Source organism: Leuciscus leuciscus, assembly GCF_965113295.1.
Source record: "Leuciscus leuciscus genome assembly, chromosome: 24".
Taxonomy (NCBI): Eukaryota; Metazoa; Chordata; class Actinopteri; order Cypriniformes; family Leuciscidae; genus Leuciscus; species Leuciscus leuciscus.
This window is the reverse complement of record NC_138723.1, coordinates 22,379,389-22,405,955: the sequence shown is the minus strand read 5'-3', so window position 1 is coordinate 22,405,955 and position 26,567 is coordinate 22,379,389. Positions and strand designations below refer to the sequence as shown.

At 37.7% G+C, this 26,567-nt stretch overlaps 1 protein-coding gene across 2 annotated transcripts in view; it reads right to left on the bottom strand.

Annotated features, from left to right (window-relative positions):
• Positions 1-1,048: 1,048 nt before the first annotated feature.
• rtn4rl1a (reticulon 4 receptor-like 1a) overlaps positions 1,049-26,567 on the bottom strand; it is a 122,403-nt gene continuing 96,884 nt past the window's right edge. For both annotated transcript variants that reach the window (XM_082158469.1, XM_082158470.1), the window contains exons 2-3: positions 6,612-7,063; positions 1,049-3,419 (exon numbers count right to left, since the gene is read on the bottom strand). In XM_082158469.1, the coding sequence (XP_082014595.1) occupies positions 2,532-3,419; positions 6,612-7,063 (1,340 nt within the window). In that variant the 3' untranslated portion in view covers positions 1,049-2,531. The remainder of the gene's footprint in view (positions 3,420-6,611; positions 7,064-26,567) is intronic.

The window sequence follows — 26,567 nt, the reverse complement described above, 5'->3', positions numbered from 1 at the left end:
TTTAAATCAACCAAGTGATTTAATGTGAATTATTATGAAGTGTTTCTGCAGTAACGCCATTTGGTCCAGAAATGAAAAGCTGTTTCTAGTGTGATCATTTCCCTGGTTAAACATCACCTGATTTATACTTTGTTTTTTTCAAGCAGAGTCCAAACAAAGGCATCCAAAACCATCAGCGGTGAGACCACATTTCTCTTTAATGTTCTTTAGAAACAGATTTTGAGTGGTGTTTCATAACAGACAGAAAGTTTGAGTCATGGAAAAGGGGGGAATAAAGATGAAGGACAGACTGAGGAAGACGGGAAAGGTGTTAACATGGTGCACTTGTTTGTTCAAAATTGCAGTTTGACGACAATGTACAAAGAAAAAGTACATGAATACAAAATAACTTCATCCTTCCCCCTACAATGTTATACACACAGTCTTTTGTTAGTACGTGACATATTCTCAAACAAATAAATGTTCACAATGGACATGTCATAATAATTTCAGTTCACTTTTGTATAAAGGTAAAAAGTCTTTAATGGGGACAAGTTAGAGGTGGGGAAAGTGCTATTACCCTTCCTGTCCAGAGGGGGCTCTGTGATTTTTCATTGACGTTTGATATCTCAGATTTAGGATGTCAATTCAGACGTGTTCAATGGCTTAACAGTGGCAGAGGTCAGAGATGGTGAGTGACAGACATGCTTTTCTATGGCTTGCATGGATTAATCTGGATCACAAGGATTATTACCTCAGAACTTGCGTTGGCTTTCTGGAACTGTTCAGTTTGTACTCTTAAAACCTGAATGGGAAATGGCATTTTTGGGCCATGGTTTCCCTCTGGAGTTTCTAATGGGTTTTCAGAAGGTAGTTTTTGATTTATGAGTAAAATAAAGCCTGTGGTCACCATTATATTTGGCACATTTTTTTTTTTTTTTTTTTTTTTTTTACAAACGCTTAGTTGCTAACAAGTGGCTACATAAGGACTACAGTTGTTGTTTGGCCCATCAAGCATGCAAACTCACATTCTTGTGGTACCTGTAGTTGTAGTCCCTATTTAGCTACGTATTTACAAATTTAATTTATTTATAATAAAAAAAAAACAGTTTACAACAATTCATGTTGCAGGTGTGACGATGTAACTTATGTACGAAGAACAAGTCTTTTGACATTATTTTTTAAATCCCAAAAGGGCCATTTTCATCTGTTGCTCTACATGCTAGCACTGCGAGAGATGCTAGCACTGTGTCGGCTCCTTTTCTCAGTGTTATTTATATGTCGTCAAGAAAGTCTAAATGTTTGAGATGTTTGCCTTCCTCCATAGCGATTTAAATCAAAAACTGCTATTCCAGAAACCCGTTGGAACTTCCTTTGGGAATCTATGGCTAATTAGTCTTCCAGTTTAGCCTCAACATCATAACTCTGCACAGCTCTATTTCCCCCTTTGTGAGACATTTCATTTCCCCAAACTGTGTCATGTGCAGATACTAATGTAGTGTTGTTGTTTCCCTTCTAGGTTAGCACATTATTGCAGCTGAGTAACAGATAACACATGAGGCTTTTTGCATGAGCTCCAATTGACCTTTTCATGTCTTAACTTTTTTCTTCCAGTTTTTATGCAAAATACTATCTTAAGGGCACAATCAACGAATAACAACACGCACAAACCCAGAGCCATCCCATAATCCTTCATAAACTCTACTTTTTCTCTCACTGACCTTAAAGTATGCCAGCATAGCAGCTTCAGAACAGTAGAATGCTAATTCCCCATTTGACAACGAACAACAACTTTTGGTTTTGTTGGATTAACGTGCTAACCCTGTTAGCATTTGTTGGGGCTGTGTGAACCAGCTTTAATGTGCGAATATTGCAAATGCAACCATTTTTCTTATATATATGTAAAAAAAAAAAAATTAATAAAATAATCATAACTAACTCAACCTGGGTTGTCATTTTTATCCTGTCTGGTGCTAAAGGTGTTGACAACCCTCCCACAGAAACCGCAGAGATGCTAACACATTAGTGCAGCAGTTCCATGTACATTTGTGTAAATGGTATGTTTATGTATTTAGCTCACACTCCCCTCCCCTCTGGGCTTGCAGCCTGTGTTCAGGTCGAAGGTAAGGACAAGGATTTGGAGGTTTTAATGGTGGTAAGCTTGACCACAAAGGGCTGCTAATTATTCTGCAGAGGTGCGATGTACAACTGAATGTAGTTAATAAATGCACAATATATTTTTCTTTTTTTTACTGAATATGCCCTGGTAAATCAGCAGCAACAGGGAATGGTGTAAAAATGGGGATGATCGAGGAGTAGTCCATTTAGTGTCCCTCTCTCGCCCACAAACTCCAGAGTGTCTTCGCATCTCCGGTTTAATTCCAGGCCCGTAACTTTGCACAAGTCCTCTGTCCCTCAAAAGGGGCTCGCTGACGTACACATGTACACACACACACAAACACACACACATTCGCACACTGAAGTGTAGGAGCCAGAGTAGACAGAGGGCTACGTTTTCTTCGGTAAAACCATTTGTACAGGCTTCCACAGGCTCAGCGGAAAATAAGGGCAGTGAGACACACCAATAAGTTAAGAGGGATGATGAAATAAGGTGCCAAGAGGGACGTCGCCCTGCTGCTGTTTGTTCTTTGCACATTACTAGGGGGCCCCACCGAAGTCCTTGGGATGCACTTGTTCTTACGTCTTGGCTTTGACTGGTCATATTTGTCGCCCGATTCCTTGTTGGTTAAATCCTTTAGGTTATACACCTCATTCGGACCATTCCCCTGTCGGGTGCGATGCCTCGTGCAGTTCCTGTTGCGCCCCGACTTGGGCGGTCGAGGGAGCGGCGACGGGGAGGTGGGGTAGTATTGATCCTGATGTGGCAGGTGAGGGTGATGATGATGATTGTGTGATCGGTGATGATGATCTTTCTTCAGCGACACCCCCACGTCCCCCTGGCTGCTGGATTTGCTCTGGTGGAGCGACTCCGAGCCCGTACAGGAGGGTAGCTCTTCTTTTGTCAGCCGTTTCAGATCCTTTCCCGCCAGCTCTGGTGGAGCCATGCATATTAATGAGGAGGTGGAGCCACGGAAGCGCCGCAGCCAATCCCAGAGCGGCACGGCCTTGCAGTCGCACTCCCAAGGGTTGTCGTTGAGACGCAGGTACTCCAGCGCCGGCAGCTGAGTCAAGCTCTCGGCTGGTAGCTCAGGTAAGGAGTTGTTGAACAGGTAGAGAGTTGTCAGGCGCCGCAGGTCATGGAAAGCCTGTTTGTGAACCCACTGGAGCCGGTTCTGATGCAGCAGCAAGCGATCGAGGGCCCCTAGGCCACGGAAAGTGTTCTGGTGGAGGCTCCACAGCCGATTTCCATGCAGAAATAGATGGCTGAGATTCAGCAGATCAATGAACATGTCATCCTCAAGAAACTCCAGCTGGTTGTTCTGCAGAACGCCAAAATAAACAGCAACAGTCAGTAGCAGGCTCAGAAAAAGCAAGTCACAGATATGAATATACAAGGCAATCAGTTTTTGTCTTTTGATGAAATGTCCTGTTCAATTTAGTCAATCTTTCATGCGTATTCATTAGTTTTAGTCTGTTTACAAAAATAGCTCAATCAAATTTTAGTTTAAAATGGGTTATTTATCATATTTTATTTTTATCTTCTGTGAAATATAAGAAATGTTTTTGTTGTTGATGAGATTAGATGATGTTGATGAGATTAAAACTACAGTGGGGCAGTCATGGCCTAGTGGTTAGGGAGTTGAACTGGTAACCCAAAGGTTGCTGGTTCGATTCCAGAACCGGTGGGAAATGACTGAGGTGCCCTTGAGCAAGGCACCTAACCCCTAATCGCTCCCCGGGCGCCACACAAAGGCTGCCCGCTGCTCTGGGTGTGTGTATCCACGTTTGCAGTGTGTGTGTGTTAACTACTCACTACTCTGCTCCTAATGTGTGTGCATTAACTTGGATGGGTTAAATGCAGAGGTCAAATTCCAAGTATGGGTTACCATACTTGGCCGTCACGTGTCACTTTCACTTTCACTTTCAAATCATCTTAAGAAAAACACCAAATCAAATCATGCCTCTGTGTCCTCTTCATTAGATTTTCCCTTTTCATTTATATTTCTGTTATAAGAATCTTTTTGAAAATCCAAAGTGCCTTTAATGCATTGTGTTCTCAGGACAATGTATTGCATGTAAAAAATATATTTGCATGGATTGGAGAGTGATTAATATTGTGAATTTATTTTTATCGAATTGTTATTCGCACATGCCAAACAACCCCTCACAGTAATCCTTCCCCATCTGAATGGCTCTTTTTTTTCTCAGGTTTTGAGCTATATGAGAGGCTAAACACTGTGAAATTGGGACGAAACAAGCCAAGCGTAAAGCACTGTATGTTCAGGTGGGAAGGTACTGTACAGTTTTGTCTGCTATCCTTGACATATGTTGCTTCCAGAATAGAACGTTTTAGACAAGAAAATGTGTATGTCAAGAATAACAGACAAAACTGTACTATATATATATATATACTATATATAAATTCAGCTATTTGTTTTAAAAAATTAGGTCAGCCAGTTTAATAATCTATGTGAAATGCATGCTATATATATGTATGGGACTTTATGTCAAACTTTTTGGATTACAGGATTTGTATTTTATTTTTAATACAGTTTTTCTACTATGTAGACATTGTTCAGATATATTAACCGAAATACCCATAACCTTGTGCATATGCTTATGAAACCTCATAAAAGGTCAGAAATGTTTAACCTTAAACATAAATCAAATTCCAAGAGCCGTGTGTCCGTAATGTTCTTTGCCCCTGAAGAGTATGATACCTTTTTGACATTTTCATTAGAACGAAATATTATCTCTGGTCATCATTTTAGTGCAGCACTTCTTGCTGCCAAGGCTGATATTGAACATTTTGAGCAGATCTTATCTGGATTTATTTGGCAAGTCAGATGATTCCTAAGCAATGGTTCAAACCGGGAGCACTGCCAATCTAAAAAAAAAAAAAAAGTATCCATTCAAGAGGGCATTTTTGCTTCCTTAAAAGCGGTATTGTATCCAGTCAGATTTCTTAAAGTGTCAGCACAAATGTGCCAAGCATCTTATAAATTCACACTCAATTTGGCTGAGGAGGACCTAAATATGATATATTTACACAGAACGTCAGACCTAGCAGCACATCAGACACATTAATATGAGGGAAAACACAGGAATCTTAAATGGTACTGTAACTATTTCAGTTCCATTGTTCCATTCTCTATAGATGAGTCATGTTGTGCACAAGGTGCCATTTCCAGTTTCACAAGGACATTTTTCTTATTCTCAGCATTCTAAGGGCAAATGTTTGTGTTAATGGGATAGTTTATCCAGAGATGAAAAGTCTGTCATTAATTACCGTTCATGTCATTTCAAACCTGTAAGACATTCGCTCATTTTCGGAACACAAATGATGATTTTTTTAAATGCAATCTGAGTGCTTTCTGTCCCTCCATAGACAGCTACGCAACTACAAATTTGACACTTCAGTTCACAAAGAGATTGTAAATCTAATCCTTATGAATGGAGCGGTTTAGTCCAAATTTTCTAAAAAGACACAATCGTTTTATATGATGAACAGACTGAATTTAGGCTTTTATTCCCATACATCAGCTGCGAGAACCAATGAGGTTCATTCTTGTGTTACGCAGCACGTTTGAGCATCCGCAAGAACCAATGAGGTTTGCTATCGTGCGTCAAGCAGGTTCAGTTGAGCTTCTGTTGAATGAGAATAAAAGCCGTCATTTTTTTTTTTATCTGTTCATCATAATAAAGCAATCGAGTCTCTTCAGACAATTTCGACTAAACCGTTCAATTCAAATGCGGTCTATAAAAACGTTTTAAAGCGTCAAAGTGTCAGTTGAGTAGCTGTCTATGGAGGGACAGAAAGCTCTCAGATTTCATCAAAATGATCTTCATTTGTGTTCTGAAGATGAACGAAAGTCTTGCGGGTCTAGAACAACATGAGGGTGAATAGTTAATGACAGAATTTTCATTTTTGGGTGAACTATCCCTTTAATAAATTGTAATGTGCCATATTGGTCTAAATTAAAACATTTGGTAACACATTCACTATTAACTAGTTGCTTATTACCATGCATATTACTACCATATTGACTGTTTATTAGAACTTATTAATGCCTTATTCTGCGTGACCATATTCTACATCCCTTAACCATAAACATAACCACTACAACAACTACCTTACTTACTATCAATAAGCAGTTATTAGGAGTTTATTCTGAGAATACTCTAAATAGTGAATGTGTTCCCTAATCTAAAGTGTTACCAAACATTTTAATATTATTTGATATTATTTATATAAAAATGATACCTTCAGAAATTTGACATGGCTTAATTTGAAATTTCAGAATTTATAAACATTTATATTGAAGTTTACTTGGCAGGTATAGCGAGGAGACCTATAGTAGCACATAGTAAATGTTGACATCAGCTATTCCTTGTTAAAATTATAGTCTTACATATCTTCTGTATTAGAGGGACATAAATGGCACCGGTTTTTAAAATGACCCAGATCTATTTTTCAAATGTTAGAAAGACATTGAGAATATGACACCTACCTGTAAATAGAGATACTGCAGGTTGTGCAGCCCTTCAAATAACCCAGCGGGCAGAGTGATTAGGCCACAGTGGTAGAGGTGCAGAGCATGGAGTCGGGTCAGACCCTGAAAGGTGTCAGAAGCCAAAGAGCGGAGGTGTTTGTTGTCTCCCAGATCGAGCTCCTCCAGGCGGGTGAAGCCCATGAATGTGGAGGGCTGGATGTATGAGATATTGTTGGAGTAGAGCCAAAGCATGACGGTGGTTGGGCTGAAATGGCCCTGCAGCAATCGCTGGATCTTGTTGTTTTGCAGAAAGACTCGCTCGCTCTGGGCCGGGATTTCTTCTGGAACCACCAGGAAGTTGTGCGCCTGGCAGCTCACCGTGCTGGGAGAGTCGTAGCAGATGCAGTGACGGGGACACGCTTGGGTCAACTCTAAACCACACAGCACCAGGAGAAACTCCAGACCACAGCCTATGGAAACACAGACAAAAAAGATCATTCGATTAAATCAGTGCACATTGGAGTATTATGAATTTCCAGACTGGCTTATGCTGGTTAGTGCTGTTCTAGCTGATGGACCTTCAGCAAATATCAAGTCAAGTCACCTTTATTTATATAGCACTTTATGCAATACAGATTGTTTCAAAGCAGATGTAGAGTAATAACAGGAAAAATATTCAATTATGCAAACGGAGTTCATTCCGGCTGTTGATTAATTTAATAATGAATTAATGTTAGTTAATTTAATCTAGACAGTGATGTCATCGTCCAGCTGGATTACTTTGATAGTCAAGATAACGCAGCCCGAAACACAACATTATGCCGGTGAACAACTATTTCTAGTAAAGTTATCTTATAAAAACAGTATTACGGTAACCCATGGATCTGCAGAAATTCTACTGTATATGATTATAATTTTGTTTGATTGTCCAATTTAGAAATAATTAGAAAAGTCAAGGTCAAGAATTAACACCAAACAAGCGGCAAATGTGAGTGTAAACAAAGCTTTATATGATTAAATAATCTGATGGGCTATGTAGTATATTATGAATATCTGTATAGGTATACAAAATCATTACAACCAGTTCTCTTAGATCAATTGATCTGAAAATATCCAACTCAAAACAATGTCTAATTTCTATTTCTAGAATATTAAAGCAGGCCTATATCACATAGTATGTTATAATATATTATATAGCATATAGTATATTAAAAATATATAGCATACTGATTGCATCAACAGCAAACAATAAATTTAAACAATACCAGTCAAACTTTTCTTAAATTTTTGTTTTTAATACGTTACGGTAATTATTTGGATTTAGAATTATATTAAAATAGGAAACAGGTAGCCTATTTTTTCAATTTTTGGCCAAATTGACTTAGGCAATTATGCTATGAGGCTAACGTTGTAATAATGTCACACTATTACTATTTTCACTATTTTTGATCAACTAAATGCAGCCTTGGTGAGCATAAGTCAAGTCAAGTCAAGTTTATTTGTATAGCGCTTTTCACAATACAGATTGTATCAAAGCAGCTTCACAGTATTAAATTAAAATAATACAACAAAGTTTGTTTCAAGAGGAATTTATTGATTGATAAAATTAAATTAAATATCCCCAAAATATCCCCAACTGAGCAAGCCAAAGGCAACAGTGGCAAGGAACCGAAAAACTTCATCAAGTGACCTAATGGTGTCCTAAAACTCCATCAGGTGACCTAATGGAGAAAAAAAAAAACCTTGGGAGAACCCAGGCTCAGTCGGGGGCCAGTTCTCCTCTGGCATTTATGAGCTAGAGGCCGGATTGTAGTTTGAACTGTAGGATTATATGAATGCCTGGCTGAAGAGATGCGACTTTAATCTAGTTTTAAACTGGGAGAGCGAGTCTGAGCAACGAACAGTATCAGGAAGACTATTCCAGAGTTTTGGAGCCAAATGTGAGAATGCTCTCCCTCCTTTGGTGGTTCTGGATATCCTAGGTATGACCAAAAGCCTTGAATTTAGTGATCTTAAAGAGCGCGATGGATTATAGGGTGATAAAAGATCCGTTAAATAGACTGGAGCTAAGCCGTTTAGGGCTTTATAGGTCAGTAGCAATACCTTGTAATTAATACGGAACTTTATAGGTAACCAATGCAGTGATGATAAAATCGGTGTTATATGATCATATTTTCTTGATCTCGTAAGAACTCTAGCGGCGGCATTTTGGACTAACTGTAGCTTGTTTATTGAGGATGCAGGACAACCAGCTAGTAAAGCATTACAGTAATCCAGTCTCGAGGTCATGAATGCATGAACTAACTTTTCTGCATCAGAAACTGATAGCATATTACGTAGCTTAGCAATGTTTCTAAGGTGGAAAAATGCTGTTTTTGTAACATATGAAATATGATTTTCAAAAGACAGGTTGCAATCGAGTATGACACCCAGGTCTTTTACTGTAGAGGATAAAGTAACAGGACATCCTATGATGTTAAAGTTGTATTGTGTGAGGTTTTGTGGGCGGTTTTTTGAACCGATAAGTATTACCTCTGTCTTGTCTGGATTTAATAAAAGAAAATTACGGGTCATCCAATCTTTTATATCTTTAACACACTCTGTCAATTTGGAAATTTTTGCGTTTTCATCCGGCCGTGATGAAATATATATTTGAGTGTCATCAGCATAACAATGGAAACTAATTCCATGTTTCCTTATAATATTTCCAAGTGGTATCATATATATTGAAAATAACAGAGGGCCTAATACAGATCCCTGCGGCACTCCATAGTTTACTGGAGTTATGATCGATTTTTCTCCATTTAAATAGACAAAATGGTAGCGGTCAGATAGGTATGATTTGAACATCACATGCTCCGTCTTATGGTGAGCATAAGACATCCATACATCCATCCGCAGGAGTACAAAAATAACCGGAGCATGTGATGTTCATTTTCCACCTATATCTATAGCCATCTCTGAATATACCCGACCCACGAGGCTGAACTTTAAAAGCAGAAAATCGATGTTAAAGGTTACAGAGGAATTAAATGCAGGCACACATGAAAATTTTTTTGTGTGCGCATGCAACAGATCAGAACAAAAACCTCCTTGAAAGAAAAAAATATGCATGTCTGAGGGTGAGAGAAAGAAAGGGAAGGAATAAGAATACTTGATAAAACCATGAGGATGAGGTTGTGATGATGGGCGCTGTTGTACAAGTGAACGTTAGTGGCTCAGCATTGATTCGCCTCTTTGATGTCGAATTGAAATGGGAATGAGAGAGAGGTTTCGAGGTGCAACGCAGTGGGAAGTGTTTTGAGGAAGAGATGGAATACATTTCGGGTGCACAAAAACTAAAAAGGATCAGTTTGCTAACAGAGACTGAGAGAGATTGATATTGACAGAGACAGTAAACTTGCACAGAGAGCTGAGTGATGTGGCATAATACAGGGTGTTCTGACACTGATATGAAACATTACTATTCTCTCACACACTCTCACCAGCAGGAAGCGTGACAGGAAACTGTTGTTTAAACCACGGGTAGTATTAAAAAGACAGTTCACCCAAAAAGGAAAATTATGTCATAATTTTCTCATCCTTTGTTGTTCCAAATCGGTGACTGACTTTCTTCCGTGGAACACAGAAGGAGAAGTTTGGTAGAATTATTCTAGTCAATAAAATCAAGGAACACTAAGGCTTTCAAGCTTCAACACCATTAAATCATCATAAAAATATATTTTCTACAATTTGCATAAAGTTAATCGTCCCCCCAAGTGGGCCATTAACCAGATTGAGATCGAGAACTCCAAAATCATATCAGTGCAGTTCAAAAAACAAATCATCCAGACCACTTCTGCAAGCTGGATTGATCAATTTATTATGAAGAATAAAAAGAATGAGTTGTTCTTGAATCACGGTCTGTTCTTTCATGAATGAGCCAAGGAGAACTAGGGCAGATGTTGAGATTTTAAGTGACTAATAATGACAATTTGTTTATTTGTAATTAATTTTATAATTATTACAAGTCTTCTGAAGACACAACTCGTAAAGACCACTTTATAGTGCGTTTATGGTGCTTTATTGTCTTTTTTATAGCTTGAAAGCTCCAGTCACCCTTCATTGTAACAGCATGGAAAAGAATGCAGCTTAATTCTTCAGAATTGTCTTTTTGTGTTCAACGGAAGACGGGAAGAAAGTCAAACAACTCTGGAACGCATGAGTAAATGAATCTTTTGGGTAAACTAGTCTTCTAAGCTTGTTTAGAAGCGATGTCGGGTCATTATATTCATATTGCGTGTGTTTGTACATGCCTAGACATACATGATTGTGTTTATTTAAGATTACAGTGATCTCCTCTGTATACACGCACTCAACGGATGACCTTTTTCAAGCAAGCTTTGTTTCAAACAGCACCCGATGCCTAATACAGCGTGAAATCTCACACAGCCTCGAATGACATGTGTAATCCTTCGCATTTAAATGTTTGCATTTCTGTTTGACACCAGGCTTTTTCTGTGACATTTTCCTCTCCTGAATGTTCACTTTGCTTTATCTTTATTACAGCAGTCCAACAACGGCGACAAAATTATACTCTTTGGCCGGTGAAGTGAAGTGTATTCTTCTGAAAATGAACGCTGAATACACAGCTCTATTGCTGGCAGTATGAATACAATTTGTCTGAGGATTGTCTTTATTTGATTATGAAAATGGACTCCGGTCAAACCAGCGGGTGTTACCATGCTGTATTACACCTGAATAACTCTTCTAGACAGTGTCTCTTTATCTCATTCTGTCGGTTTCTCTGCCTCAATGCATGCACACACACACACACACACTCACTCCACGTAATGCACAGGAAGGGCCGGCGAGCATGAATATGGTCATTTAGAAGCGTTAGATTACTAACACTTAAATAAAAGGTCAAAGCACGTCTTCTTTTCCCCTGAAGCAAATGAAAATGTATTTGAGTATCAGTTCTACGGGTTACAGAAAGGTTAAACAGCCCTGATTAAAGACCGCCTGACATCATAGCACCTGCTGGCGAGAACTAGCATCCATTAACTGTCCGGAAGAATTTCAGACAATTTCAATTTTACCCTTTAGGCAAAGATCATTATTTTACTAGTAATGAAAGCTCAAGATTGAATTGATTTGCTGAGAGCTGGTATTTTTATGCCATTTATGATGAATTTATAGTTGAAATGGCTCTGAAAGGCAGAGATGCTAACTAGCAGGCCGATTGAAATGCTAGTACATTGCTTTTGCAGATTTAAAAAATAATAATTCAGCAAAAACTTTGCTGAATTGGTTGAACGCAACAGTTAAGACATTTAACGATGTATGTTTATACATACATATGAAACTAATAATGTTTCAAAAGATTCCCATTTCAAATAAATGCAGTTTTTTCTATTAAAGTCTCCCAATAATTGTATCCCTCAAAACTCATTTTTGATCACCAAAATGACATATTTAAACCTTGAAAAAAGCTTAAATGTAACTCTACAACCTTGCCTCATTTAGTACATGCGGTTCTAAGAATATGCAAAATAGCCCCGCCTCCACTCACTCACACCAGCTCAGAGATCCACTCGTTGACGATCACATGTTGACCTGATTGGTGTGACGTCAGAAACACCAGCGATTTTCAGGTTTTGAGACTGTCTTTGGTTCACTGCAGTTTTAAGGAGAAAATACTCAGCAATGGTGCTGACTTATGAATTTACACATGGTTTGTCTTTAACATTAAAAGCTTAATTTCACCACAGGGGTCTTAATCAAAGAAAACCTAAAAAATGCATCACTGTTTCCACAAAAATAAAGCCTTTTATATATTATTCAACTTAACTGTATTTTTAACCAAACGTTTGGTAGTGTATAATAGTATGAAACTGAAACTATATAATAAAAAATATAAAAAAATCTTGTTCTATGTGTGTGTGTTTTAGTTAATTTAGGTTCATAGATCAAACTGTTCAATCTACTAGTTTTCCACTAGCCTGCTATATGCCAATGTTCAATTATGCATTTTTATACATTTTAATTATAGGTTTTTAGTGTCACAAAGTCATGTCAGCATGTTAGAGCATGTTAAATACATCCTTATTTCACAATGATCGTCACTAATCCTACTTTTCCCATTTAATAACTACATCACTTCATTTATCCTTTCTTCATTCCCATTTATTCCCTTTCTCTCTCTTTCTCTTATGTCTTTTTGATTGTATTTCAGTTAGTTTCATAAGTAACTGGGATGTTTTATCTGTCAGCATAGTGACTTTTTTAAGTATGTGGTTGTGCATTTTATGTACTTGTTTATTGTCCGTAGACTTGAAAATGCACACATGACAAATTGCACACAAATATTTGTATCCATTGTCATTTGTTCTCATTTTTATTCGCTCTTCCATAATGACCCTCTCTGATTTTGGCTGCAGAAATCCCTCGTTGTTCTGGGAGGCAGAGAAAAACCTTCCGATCACCTCTCGCTCTATTCCTATTCTCCCCCCTTCGTCTCATACATTTGGATTATAACTCTGGTAGATAATAAGTGCATTAAATATATTATGATGTCTCTTCTCATTAGCAAGATCCAGCTACCGGGGCCCCTACCGTTTGGGCCCTAGCTATCAAATTCACAGAGAAAATTTCCTTTTATTTCCACTGAGGTAGGGCTGGGCGATAAAACGATAACGATATGTATCGCGATAGACACGTAATCAATATCAATAAAAAATGCGTTCGATAAAACGTTCGATAATTATTTATTTATTTTTTTCGTTGGAAGAAACCAGCAAAGCAAGTTTGATTGCATGAACAAAGGCACTCACTCTCTAGTAACTAGATAAAACAGGAAAAGTCAGCTCGCCTGACTTAAAGTCTGACCGTAGTCAGACCAATGTCGTCTGCAGATTATGCAAGACCGTCGTCAGTTTTTCTGTTATTCGCGTGCTTACGCGCTGTTCTAGCGTGTGCGTTTCTCAGCGCATACATGTGAAGCTCACATGCACTAAAAGCCTGTCTACCAGCGCCTGAATACTAAGTTATCTTTCGAGTCTTATTTTGCTAATACTGTTATACACACAAGGTTTACATAAACTAGTCGGATATGTCTAAAGTGAAAGCAAACTTGAGAAAATTGAGAGAAAATCTGCTTGTCAAATGCGTGTATAATAGACGCGTCGCGCGCAGCTCTTAAAGAGACAGTAGTAATAGTAAACACGCTGCCGCTTGTCCTTAAAGGGATAGTTCACCCAAAAATAAAAATTATCTCATTATTTACGCAGTCTAATGTTGTTCCAAACCTGTATTAATTGCCTTCTAATATTTTCTAATATTAATATTTTGAAGAATGTGGGTATCCAAACAGTAGCTGGTCCCCATTGACTTCCATAGGAGGAAAAATATACTATGGAAGTCACTGGGGTACATCAACTGTTTGGTTACCCACATTCTTCCAAATAACTTTTATTTTCAACAGAAGAAAGAAACTTATTCGAGTTTAAAACAACGTGAGAGAGTAAATTATGAAAATTAGAATTTTTAGGAGAACTATCCCTTTAATGTTAATAAAACAACAAAATGTAAAGAGAAAATCACTCACTGCTCTTGACTAATAACTTTATTAATAGCTTTAATAAGTATCAATGTATAATTTATAGAAAATAGAAAGAAATAGATTTATATAATTTATAGAAAGAAATCGTAATATTATATTTTTGCCATATCGCCCACCCCTTTATAAAGCATTTCTTACGTATTCTTTAATTTTGCACCTTAATGTTAAGAGATAATTGTTAAGTGTTCATTGTGATTTTAGACTTTTGAGTTTTCCATGGTCGTGTTGACATTTCTGCCTTTTTAACTGATGGGATTATAATCAGAGGTAGGTTAAATTTAAAATAAAAAATCTTTAAATGTAATATATTTGTCTCCTGGACTGGTCCTTATTTTAAATATGTTATAAAAAAATTCAATAATTATCGATATCGACCGATATGAAACACTTATATCGTGATACAGTTTTCAGCCATATCGCCCAGCCCTACACTGAGGATATTTCCCGTCACAGTAGAAATATTGTGTTCATGTCAGCTGTAAGTAGACTCATGCATAGAAAGCTCAACAGAATTCAAATACATGTCCTTTAAGTTCTGCATTTTCCACGTCCCTTGTTTGTTTGTTGAATAAATATTTTGATTAATTTGAACATGCATTCAGCTACCAATATGTATGTAGTGTACCAACACAATCTCAAAGGCAATTCATAACTATTTCACATTTTGGCGAATTGGTGGCTATCGTGTGAAATCATACAACCTCATTTGTACGTTTTCGAGCGATCTGCTTGCGTCCCAGTGGCAGTTATGTTTAAGTGTGGACCTTCATTACTTGCTTTTTCTAATAATCATACGTTTTCGTATGATTCACATCACCATCTCGTAACAGTAAAGTTTTCCCGTGAGATCAGGTTGAGTGTATAGTATGAAGGAGCGGTCACTTTACCGAAGTTTCATTGGAAAAAAAGTTAATTGTCTATTGTCAATAGTGTACCGAAGTATGAAGCACAGATCATACAGAAGTCATTTTCAAACCAAGCAGCTTTCCGTTGGTCAGCACGGTAAATTCACAGGACCAACTTGAAAATGCGAAACTGGGGATTTCTGTCAGAGATTGTGTCAGTGAAATGTTGTACACTAGATTTAACTGCACCTAAAATTAAGTTACTTCAGCGAAATGGCTAAATAAAACACAAGTGACAGGCCTTTCAGTTCCAGTTCCCAGGGACCGTTAGTATTCCCAGTTTCGCTTAACACATTTCACAGTGTTTGATTTACTGCTAAAATTAGCATAGAAAATGGCTGCTATAGTAAGTTAAGCTCGTAATTAACTCAGGAACTTTCAGCTTAGATTGTATTCCTCCTCCTCTCAAGTGCGTCTGTCATTATGGATGTTATACATCAAACTACATATTTCGTTTTTTTTACCCCGCAGGAGGCTGGTGTAACAGTGCCGAGAGTGGGTGTAGCCAGCGGTGACAGTCTGAATAAACGGCGTGGGGAGAGTGGACACACACAAGCTGGGGTAATGTTGTGCAGAATGACAGAGAAAAGATCCACACGGATATGAATGACTACAGACTGGCAGAGAGAGTGCAGGAAGGTTGAAATAGCACAAAAGATCTGTCTGTGTTTGTGGGCCGTGCGGCACAAGGAGGTCTATAATAACTGGAGAAAGCTATCCATTAAAATTCATCTTACTGGCAGTTTTTTGGCTGGTGCATGTGATTTTAAAATCTGCTTATTTAAAAATTTGCTCATGGGAATTTAGCAGAAAGGTTTGTGAATGTCATGTGAATGGTGTAGTTACACCTTCTAGCCAGCAGGGGTTAACTGGGCCATGCTAGACAATCAAAGCATGTCCTCTTGGTGTGACAGCACACCTTCTCAGTAATGGATTGAGTAAACATCTCTGGACTCTGCCAGACCTATCGAATTGGCAAAAAAAATGAGAACAGGATTCTGTCTGTGTGCCAGCATGTACTGTTGTCTGTCAAAATGTCCCTCCATTTTAAACCACTCTTATTTCTTTCCATCTTGCTTTTGCTCTTGCTCTCTGAAACCGTCAATGTGAACGACACAATAAAACAAGATCACTCCCATTACAATCAGCAAAGCTTTGCAAAAGTGCACGATTGATTTTTGATGACTGACAGCTTTGTTGATTATAATCGGAGCGATCGAGGTTTGTCCCGTTGTGATGCACAGATGTGTAGTGTTGCAGACACTGTATTTCTTTTCTTTCCACACGTACAGTATAGATTCTTGAGAAAGCTCAGATGGAGCGTTTTACAGATGGAAAGAGCCAGGTCAGTTTGAAATTAAATGGAATATTTGTCATTTGTCAGTCAATTAAAATTTATATTGAATTGGTGGACTGGATAAAAAAAAGTGTATTTGTTTTGTATATATATATATATATATATATATATATATATATATATATTAGTACACTACCATTGAAAAGTTTGGGGTCTGTAAGGTTTTAATGATTGTTCCAGGCTTCAGTGTCCCATGATCCTTCAGAAATCATTGTATACGCTGATTTGTTGCTTGAGAAACATTTCTTATTATTATAGATAGTGAAAACTTGTGCTGCTTAATATTTTTGTAGAAACCGTGATACATTATTTTCAGGAAGCTCTGATTAATAGCCAATCTAAAAGAACAGCATTTATTTGCAATAGAAATTTTATGTCAATATTTTACTTTTGATCAATTGAATGGGTCCTTCCTGAATAAAAGTATGGTCTGAGTACAAGGAACATTACGTTATACTATATTATAAGTAACATTATAAGTAATACAGTAGCAGATATATGGTTGAAGGAGAGCAAAAGAAGTGATATGAACAGCAATTTCGAACCAAATGGGAATGTGTTTATACAGTATAAGTCGCTATATATCTACTATATCTAGCACTAGTTAGGCTATTTTATTTCTACAGTAACAATACAGCTTGATTCTCATTGTTATATGGAATATTTGAGTGAGCGAGTTGCTCAGATATCTCGTCTTTTGTGAAGGAATTGTCTATCGTGTGTTCATGGGATTCTTCCATTGCACAAAGGGTTCTATATCAGTGGTGCCCAATCCTACTCCTGGGGGGCCACTGTCCTGCACAGTTCAGCTTCAACCTCAGTTAAACACACCTGAAGCAGACAATCAAGATGTTACTAGGACATACTAGAAACTTCCAGGCAAGAGTGTTGAGGCAAGTTGGAGCTAAACTCTGCAGGACAGTGGCCCTCCAGGAGCAGATTTGGACACCCCTGTTCAATTTAGTGCAAAAAGATCTTTAGATGATTTCAATTTTAATAAGAACTGTTCACAAAGTGGTTCTTCTATGGCATGGCATCTCTGTGAAAACCCCATTTTGGAACCTTTATTTTTAAAAGCGTAAGTGAGATTTAAGTGAGTATTATTATGGGTTGTATTTTGGGTTCGCTTCCGTCCCATGATGCCACACAGCTGATGTCTTGTTGCAGAGAGACTAATTGAAAGGCCGGTGCCAGGGACGTGTTACTGACCCTCTGCGCTCGTCTGTCAGTACGTGTCTTTCCGTCCTTTCAGCAGTGAGACAGATAAAACATAAAGGCTCCTTTAATTTTGTTCTCATGTCTGAGTGAATAGACGAGCAGTCGTGTGCCGCTGCAGATGGACGGGCTGAGGCGATCGCATGCATATCAATGACAGCGCTTATGAGTCTTAATGAGAGGCAATACTGAACCTCGCTGTTTCTCGCTCGCTCACTCACTTTCTCCTTTTGTTCTGGACAAACTCAATTTCCTGCCCCTGTCAGCAGGAAGTGGGACGCTGTCTGTTTCTTTATCAGTGTGTTGTGTTATATGCTTATGGCAAGTGTTTTAGTATCATTGCGTTGTTTTGTCTACTGCATACCGAAAACAAATTAGGGGTTGCGTTGAATGACACAAGCGATTCAAAGGCAATCAACAGACTAAGAATGCATACCTAGCAAGACAGTGGCTCTTAAATGTATTTTTTAAGTTAACAAATTGGACAAGTTAACAAATACCCTGACGATGCACTTAATTAACCGAAAAAAATGAAGTGTGGAATGTTGGACACTTCATTCCCTGACATAACAAAGGGGGAGGGACCAGCAGACTCTGATGCTGGATGAAGAAATAACCTTATGAAATTCATACACTACACTGTTGAGTACACAGTGCATCATATGTGCATAGAGTAAAGTACTTCATTTGGGACATAACTCTTTTGACTGATTGTCTGTTTAACAGTGCCCACTGTGTTCACTGTTTGCAATCTAAAGATTGATTAACTAATGGCACCATTTGAGTTTAGTCGGAAAACATTTGTAAGATAGAGTGTTGAAATAGATTTCGCATGTATTTTTGTCCCATTTTTTGTCTGGAAACCTGTTAGACTAATGCTGAATTTATACGATTGATACTTGTGAATCTGCCCACAAATTGTAGTTATAATTTGCCTGATTTGTGCTGTAAATAGCGTTGCCACCCGTCCCGGTTTTCCAGGGATTGTTCTCTTTTTTGAGCGACAGTCCCGGAAAATTTCCCGTTTTTTTGTGAAAATGTACTTCTAAAGTAGAATTTCCTGGTTTAAAATTAAACCGTTTCCTTCTACTGTTACTGTGTTTTCTTCATGGTTGTGTACATCCAATCCTGTGTCCGTAAACGGGTAAAAACGGGTAAAACAGTGGATTGGCCAATGCCAGGCGTTTACTTTTATTTGATTGGAAGCTCAACTTATCGCTTATCGCCTAGCAACTGCCTGTGCTGTCGGTCGGTCGCACGCATCCACACACACCCAGGATGAAACAGTGTGAGTTCAGTTGCTAGCTAGCTTTTTTAAAACTTTCTATTTACTCAGTTTTGTGAAATGGGGGGAGAGACGGACGAGGAGGATAACACAACAAAATCGGATGAGCCACCAGTGTCAAAGAAAAAAATATATTTACAACCTACAACTCAGACTGGGCGAAAAGAGAAAACTTTTCTGAATGGATAAGGTCCACCCAAGGAGACCCGTTCTTCGCTACCTGTGTTTTGTGTCCTGCCAAAATTTCAGTTAAAAATGAAGGAAAAACAGCACTGGAAAATCATGCAAAAACAAAGAAGCACCAGAGTTTTGCATTAAGCAAACGCAAAAATCTAGCCATTGCAACGTTTATGACAAAAAACAAAACAAAAACAAATTTCATCTGAGTGTCCCGGTTTTTCACAAATCAAAGGTGGCAACCCTAGCTGTAAAATCAACTGCAATCTTGTATGAGGTATATGTGTGTTTATGTAAGAAAAAGGTGATTGAGAAATCAGTACAGATGAAAGAAATTCAGAATATGTACACACACAAAAAATACATTCAAAGGAAAAACACCAAAACTAACGGGTTTAAAACTTGTTTTTGAACTTGCAGAAATGACACTTTTGCGTGGATCATTTTAAGAAGTGTTGCCTCGTATTTTTAGAGCTAAAGCTGAGTAATAACTCTGAGGCGAATCTAATGTACTGTGTAAAGCTGATGTTCTTAACTCATGATGTCAAGCCCCACATCAAGATGGACCAAAAGTGACTACAGGCCACTGAGGTTTGTATACACTGAGCTGGATTATGTGCACACTTCTGGTTATAAATCGCCATGGATTGGGGAGAAAACCTTTCTGAACCCTTTTAGCACTGACTGGCTTATGCTTAAGTCTTACAAGCATCAGACCAGAGAAGCAGCACATACACATGCCAGCCCTCACATTCTCATCTATGCCTCATTTAACACAGGAAAATATTACATAATGAAATCAAAAGGCAATTATGAGCAACTTTCAGCATGCTAACACACAAGTCATTTTATATTTTGTTTTATGTACATCATAAAGAAACAGATGTTTAATCTCCATTTACACAGTATTGTTGGAGTTTTGTTGGTCGCTGTCTGTTTTTCTACTGCAAGATGCTCTGATGTTATTCGTGGGCTGCACAAATGTCCATAACTTTAGACAACTGGGGTGTAAAATGAGAATGTCATTCCATTTTGACAATGAATAAAACAAGACATTCTGGTGGGGAAAGTGTGCAACATATTATGCACATGATGACTTATTAGCAATGCTGAATATTTCTAGCGTGGTTTCCATGAACCATTTAAAAAAAATAAAAAACATTATCCACATGAGGGTCATTGCTCACTGTTACTTTTAACTTCTCAATCTTGCCCACAAACAGTTACAGGATCATATGTCCTCCAGTGCTTTTACTTCCACTGGTCGCTGTCACATCAAGTCACTTTTAATTTAAATACAGTTAAAGAGACATTTTACAAAGTCTTGATTTTGTTTTTGGGGTCTATTAGAATAGATAAAAAAAAAAAAACATAATTTTTCACAAATTTTACATTGTTGCAGCACCTCTGTTCCTTGTCTGTCAGTAACACTGTTTAGCTCCTGTCTCTAGTTAGTTCCTTCTGAAAAGCGCAGTGTGCTCTAATTGGTCGGCTGAAGCAGTGTGTTGTGATTGGTCAACCGCTTTGTGCGTATTTCGTAAATGTCACGCCCCCTTACCATAACTGTGTTAGATCTGGGGTGGAAAAAACAGCGTCTCTTGGACATGGCGACAACACACTACTAACACACATTATCAATGTGACCGTTTTGCATCAAAAATGTGGCCAGAAGTTTTCATTTTCAATAGGAGTAACCGATTTTCATATAAAGTTTACAAATGGAAGACAGTGGCGCATAAACTCTTTCTTGCAAGATACTATGGCCATGATGAATGTTCATGTTACTGCAAGCGATTTTCAGTTCTATATGATTTATCTCTGCCCACATAGAGCGATATAATAAAAAATGTGTGGAACACTGTCAAAAATTGCAGACCCTGAGTTTGATTCATGCATTGATAATCGCTCATCTTGTTCATGATATGATGTATTATGCACAGCTGCACAAAAATGTTCCCTTGCAGAATGTTCATTTTTAGCAGCAAGAACTGATTCCTTGTCAAATTTGAATGACATCTTATTTTACATGCAAAACATCCAATTTGGGATAAGATTTACAGCTACCAGTGACCAACCTTTGGTGATAATATCGCCGTCAGTGTGAATGGAGCATTAGACTTCATTATGCAGTTTATCATGAGAAAAAGAGACAAAGATTAGCAGGTCTTTGTAATTCTAGCTGATCTAAGAGTTTGCTGCTTTAGTTTTCTTGGAGAGAAGTGAGATAAAAGACAACAGTTAAGCAAGAGGAGGCAGAGGCAGAGCTCAAGGAACAGGAGGAAGACAGAGGCCTTGGTTTGACGAGTGTAATTCCTTTTCATTAGGCCTGTTCATATGGAGACTGGGAGAAAGGCGCCATTGATCCTGCTGTAATGTCTATTCATTAACTTCACAAAGCTGAACACTGCTAATCAGGACAGAGCTCTGTGTGTAGCCTTCATCTATCACTCAGTGTTTGCACACACACATAGACGCTCATGCACACAAATAGAACAGTGTGAATTGATGTTTGTGATGAAAAATTAGCCAAAAACAGGGTCAAACAATAAATCAAAACCACTATTCTGTTAGGGTTGGGTGATATTGAATATTTACAATACATTTGACATGAGTTTGGTGATATAAAACTGAGCAGCATTGTGAATATCGCAGTGATCTTAATGTGCTTTTTATTTGCCCATTAAGTTTTCTAAAGACTGTGAGCGAGTTTCATACCCCCTCCTTGTGTCATGACTATGAGAGCATTAAAACACATTTTAATAGCTTATCCATTTAAACAGTTGGGGTGTTTAACTCACTTCCACAATTTTTTTTTTGTACAGTTTTGAATTGGTTTTATTTCCGTTTAAATTCTAAATAAAATAAGTACAATTATTTATAGGTATTATTGTATCTTATATATAGTGTATAATTTATTATATCCATTGTATTGTATTACATAGTGATTATTATTTTATAATAATTGTTATGAATTATAATAATTATTTATTTGTTACTATAAAATAAATATGAAGTATTCTTCCTTTGTGCTTATTTAGTGGAAAACAGTCCTTAATTATTTAACATGTCTTAATAGAGTTGGGAATCAGTTTTATTTTTTATTTAATTTAATCAGTTCAATTATTTATATTTATTATAAAATTATAATGTATAATCTATTTATTATTTAAATAATTATTTATTATTATAAATAATATGAAATAAATAAAATCTCAATTAAGTATTCTTCCTTTGTGCGGATTTAGTGAAAACCTACATAATATCGTCAAATAATGACCTGAAAATATTTTTTCTGCTATATTGACCAGCTTTTTTATGTTTTTGATCCAATTTGAAAAACCAAATACTTTTGGACTTGCTGACAATTGATTCAAAACACAAACTGCACAAGTAAAAATGCTTTTTCAATTGTTTTTTTTTTCTTCTTCTTGTGTGTCATGGTGTTTCAGACCGTTCAGACCGTTGCCTGACTCTTGTTTTAGCTGGAGTTATCTGGACCTTTGAGATAGCCACTTATCCCCCCGAATCCTCTACGTCTCTGGGCAATCCCACCCCACGCCACATGCCAACATCAAAGCCTCGAACGCCCCTGCATCATGCCAAAGACGGCCCACATATCGGCTGGTCTAACCATCTCTCTTTTCTAAAACATTTGGAGGGAGTGGATCACAATCCGTTGTTTTGTTTGTTTTCTTCTGATAGCTGTAGGGAAGTACAGGAGAGTTAGGAATCTTGGGAAAAAGCCACCCCGAATACAGTCCAAAAATTCAGCTTGCATGGATGTGCAGCTTGAAGCTCAATTGTGCTCAAACATATATTACTTTGTATTCTCTATGAAAAGGTTGACTCTTGGGTAGGAGAAACTACAAACATTTGAAAAAACAATCCATGCATTTCCCCTTTTTAAAGGCCACAGAGTATTCTGGACTGAACCTGATGGTCTTCTTTGTCTCACACTGATTGTTTTGCTTGTCTGAGTTGGGGAATGTGGCATTTAGAAGGAGGAATTTTATGCTGCTGCACCAAGCGAGGAATGAATGTCTGCCCATTCAGCCGGCTGAAAAAGCAGATACGCCAGGGGGAATCGTGTAAGTTTGAAAAATGAAGCAGGGAATGTGAAGGTAAATGTCACTGTAGTGCATCAAGAGAAGACAGTGACAAAAGTGTCTAGAGAAAGGAGAGAACGTGGGAAAGTAAGACAACAGGGAGGCAGACAGGTATGTTTTCGAGCCTTAACGTGGTTGAAAATAAATGATCCTCATATTTTTAAGGTAAAGTGTGTAATTTCCCAGCCACAAAGAACTGCAAAAAATAATGATTTTTTTTCCCCCTCCCAAACACTCCGCTCTTCTGCCATTGGTCGGACAGTCATATAGCCCCGCACTAAATTCACAACACTGGTTGAGTCAATATTGCTGTTGTCGGGCAGGTTGGGATACTCAAAGCTAGTAATGTTTTGAAAGTGCCAAAGAGACAGTGTTTAATTTTTTTTTTTTTTTTATAGTTTTCTTTGCATATAAACCTGGCATAAATAATTTAACATAAAAAAATAAATAATTAATTAACTGATAATAAATGATTCTTATGTTTTAAAGGTAAAGTGTGTCTAGGCCAAGCAGCACCAAATGTTTTCCCAAACATGTTTCCCGAATACTCCGCTCTTCTACCATTGGTCCCACCCAAAATTAAGTTCACTGGTTGAGCCGATGTTGCTGTTGTCGGGCGGATTGGGATGCTCAAACAAACTGCAAGGTTTTGAAAGTCCCACAGAGACAGTGTTTACATTTTTGGGGCGAATTAACTGACAATTGGCTTTAAAATGTTTTGTATTTTATCCCATCATTTTCGCCAGTATAATGTCATTGGGGAAGGGTGACTATGTCTTTCAAATTCAAATCCTTTCAAATCCTTGTCACTTGAGTCCAAAAGAGATGTTATACTACTCCACATCAGTGAAACGCGTGTCATAAACCATCAGCGCTGCATTTCTCTGTAAGACATATGAAAAATGTTTGAAGACAAGGCATCAAAATGATGCCATCTGTGGGAATTTTTTTCTTGTGTTTATGACAATTGCTACAATTATATTGTGAAGAGCCTGTCGATGGAAATATTCTTCACTGACATACTTTCAGCTTGCAAACTACTTCACAGAACAAAGTGGATTTTGACTCTGTGGAGTTCTGACCGGCAAAACTGTGTTAAGGTCTTTAGTGTGTTGCTGGTTAGGTGCTTGTTTACTGCCCATGTCAAAAGAGCCCACCTCAGAGTGCAGTATCGATGATACTCTGGTCCCTACATGGCTCCCTCCTTTAATGTATGCAACCATTCAAAGGTATTCAGTGTTTTTTAAAGGAGAACTCGGTAACTCGAGCGAACTCTAGTCACTTCTTCGCTGATTTTCCCTTTTGTTGTCGCATGTTTTCCCCACGAGCTCCCCCTACAGCTGTGGGGGGGTGTATATTTCACAACACAGTCGTAAAAAACTCACTTGCGGCGGCCTCCTCCCCCTCTCTACCGCTGCTCATGTGCGTTTGTTTTGATCGGAGCCAGCCAACTGTATCGCGTGGAGCTATGTCTACCGAGGTGGGTAATCTGGTAATACATCATACATGCGTGTGTGTTTATGTCGAATTGCCGTAAAGCAATTTGTGGTTCGCGCTCGTTCTCGTTCTAGTTCTCGCTTTCTAACTTGCCGGGACGGTAGTGTTGCAAGTTGCAAGGTTGGTTTTCCGCCTGGGAACGCTGGGGGGAGCGGGGAAAGTCACCAATATCACCAGAACAGGTTGTTTAACCATCCAAATGATTTCTAGACAGTTTTATTAAGTGAAAAAAGTTACCAAGTTCTCCTTTAAAGAAGTCTCAAAGCATTAATACCGGTATGTGAAATATAATTTAATGCAACTTTAAATTACTTTTCTAGGCTATATATTTTAAAATTATAATTTATTACACTCAGTGTTGAAAACATTTCATATTTTTGTGGAAACCTTAAGACCTTAAGGATTCTTTGATGAATAGAAAGTTCAAAAGAACAGCATTTGTTAAATCTTTTATAACAATATAAAAGGTCTTTACTGCCACTTTTGGTCAATAATGAATTCTTGTTGAATACAAGTATTCATTTCTTTAAAAACACACACACACACACACACCTGGATATAAAAATACCTTACTGACCACAAAAAAAAGAAAGAAAAGTAAATTGTCTGTGTTTTTTTGTTTTTTTGTCCATTCTGTCATCTACTTGTTGAAAATTGTAATTCTAATAATTTAAATGAGTAATAGCACACTTTCCTCAATAAGCCATGTGTCTGTTTCACAATGCAGCAAGACTTGCCAAAGGTTAAAGCTTAAGGTTACAGGCTTGCTGAAATCACTAAATACAGTAGCTTTAGCAACAGGGATGTGCACAGGAATTTTGAGGGGCAGTTGCTCTGACTATATGAAGGACTGAGAATAACAGGGTCTTTATTAAAATATATATACACAAAGAAGTACAAATCTGAAATACAGCACTCAATCACCTTAACTACTACTAATAATAACACAGAAAAACATGACTTGGGTCATGAAAATCCCTACATCAATATCCCTGTCGATATCCTATCAAGTCACTGATAGATGCTGGATGTACGGAAAGCGAAAAAGGCCAAAAGCATTGGCGCAACATTTAATTGTCTTGCTACACTGCAGCATAATAAAACGGTTCACACACTAATATTTCTGTGAATTGAATTAATCTTGCACTTGTTCATAGTTTTTGTATTATGTCTGAATATATTCAGTTGAATTTTGCCCATACAAATTGCCTTATCTGACCGTGTTTATGTCCAAACTCAATGCCTCATATTATGATCTTATTATTATTTATAAAGATTGCAAAACGTCAGAGATGACAGGTTTATGATATACAACTTTGTAAACAGTTTACAAAATGTATTAACAATATGTTAAATGTCACCAAAATACACATGAGAAAAAGAGTTCCTCATATTATTGTTTATTGTTTTTTTACAAGAATTTTTTTTTTTTTTTTTTTTTTTTTAAAGAAATAATCTTGAATAATCTTAAAATTAAATTGACAGATGGGGAAAATACATTTTTAAAATACAAAAAAACGCTTACATTTCGGGAAAAAATACAATCCTTTTTAAACTTTTGGCTTCTCGTACATTCAGTTGTGCTTCTTGCTCGTATTCAGTTCTGATGGTACGTATGGTAACTGGGCCACTACGCATGATTTGTAGTATGATTGCGTAAAGGGAACAGGAATTCCGGTAGGGAACAGAATCGACTCAAAGAGTACAGAAGTACCTCTATACTCTTTGATCGACTGCTACACTGGTCGCGTGCAGCGCTGCGGCCAGTCAAACAGAGTTTGCCCTTCCCCTACTGACTTTCACTTTCGGTGCCCAAATGGAAGTGAATG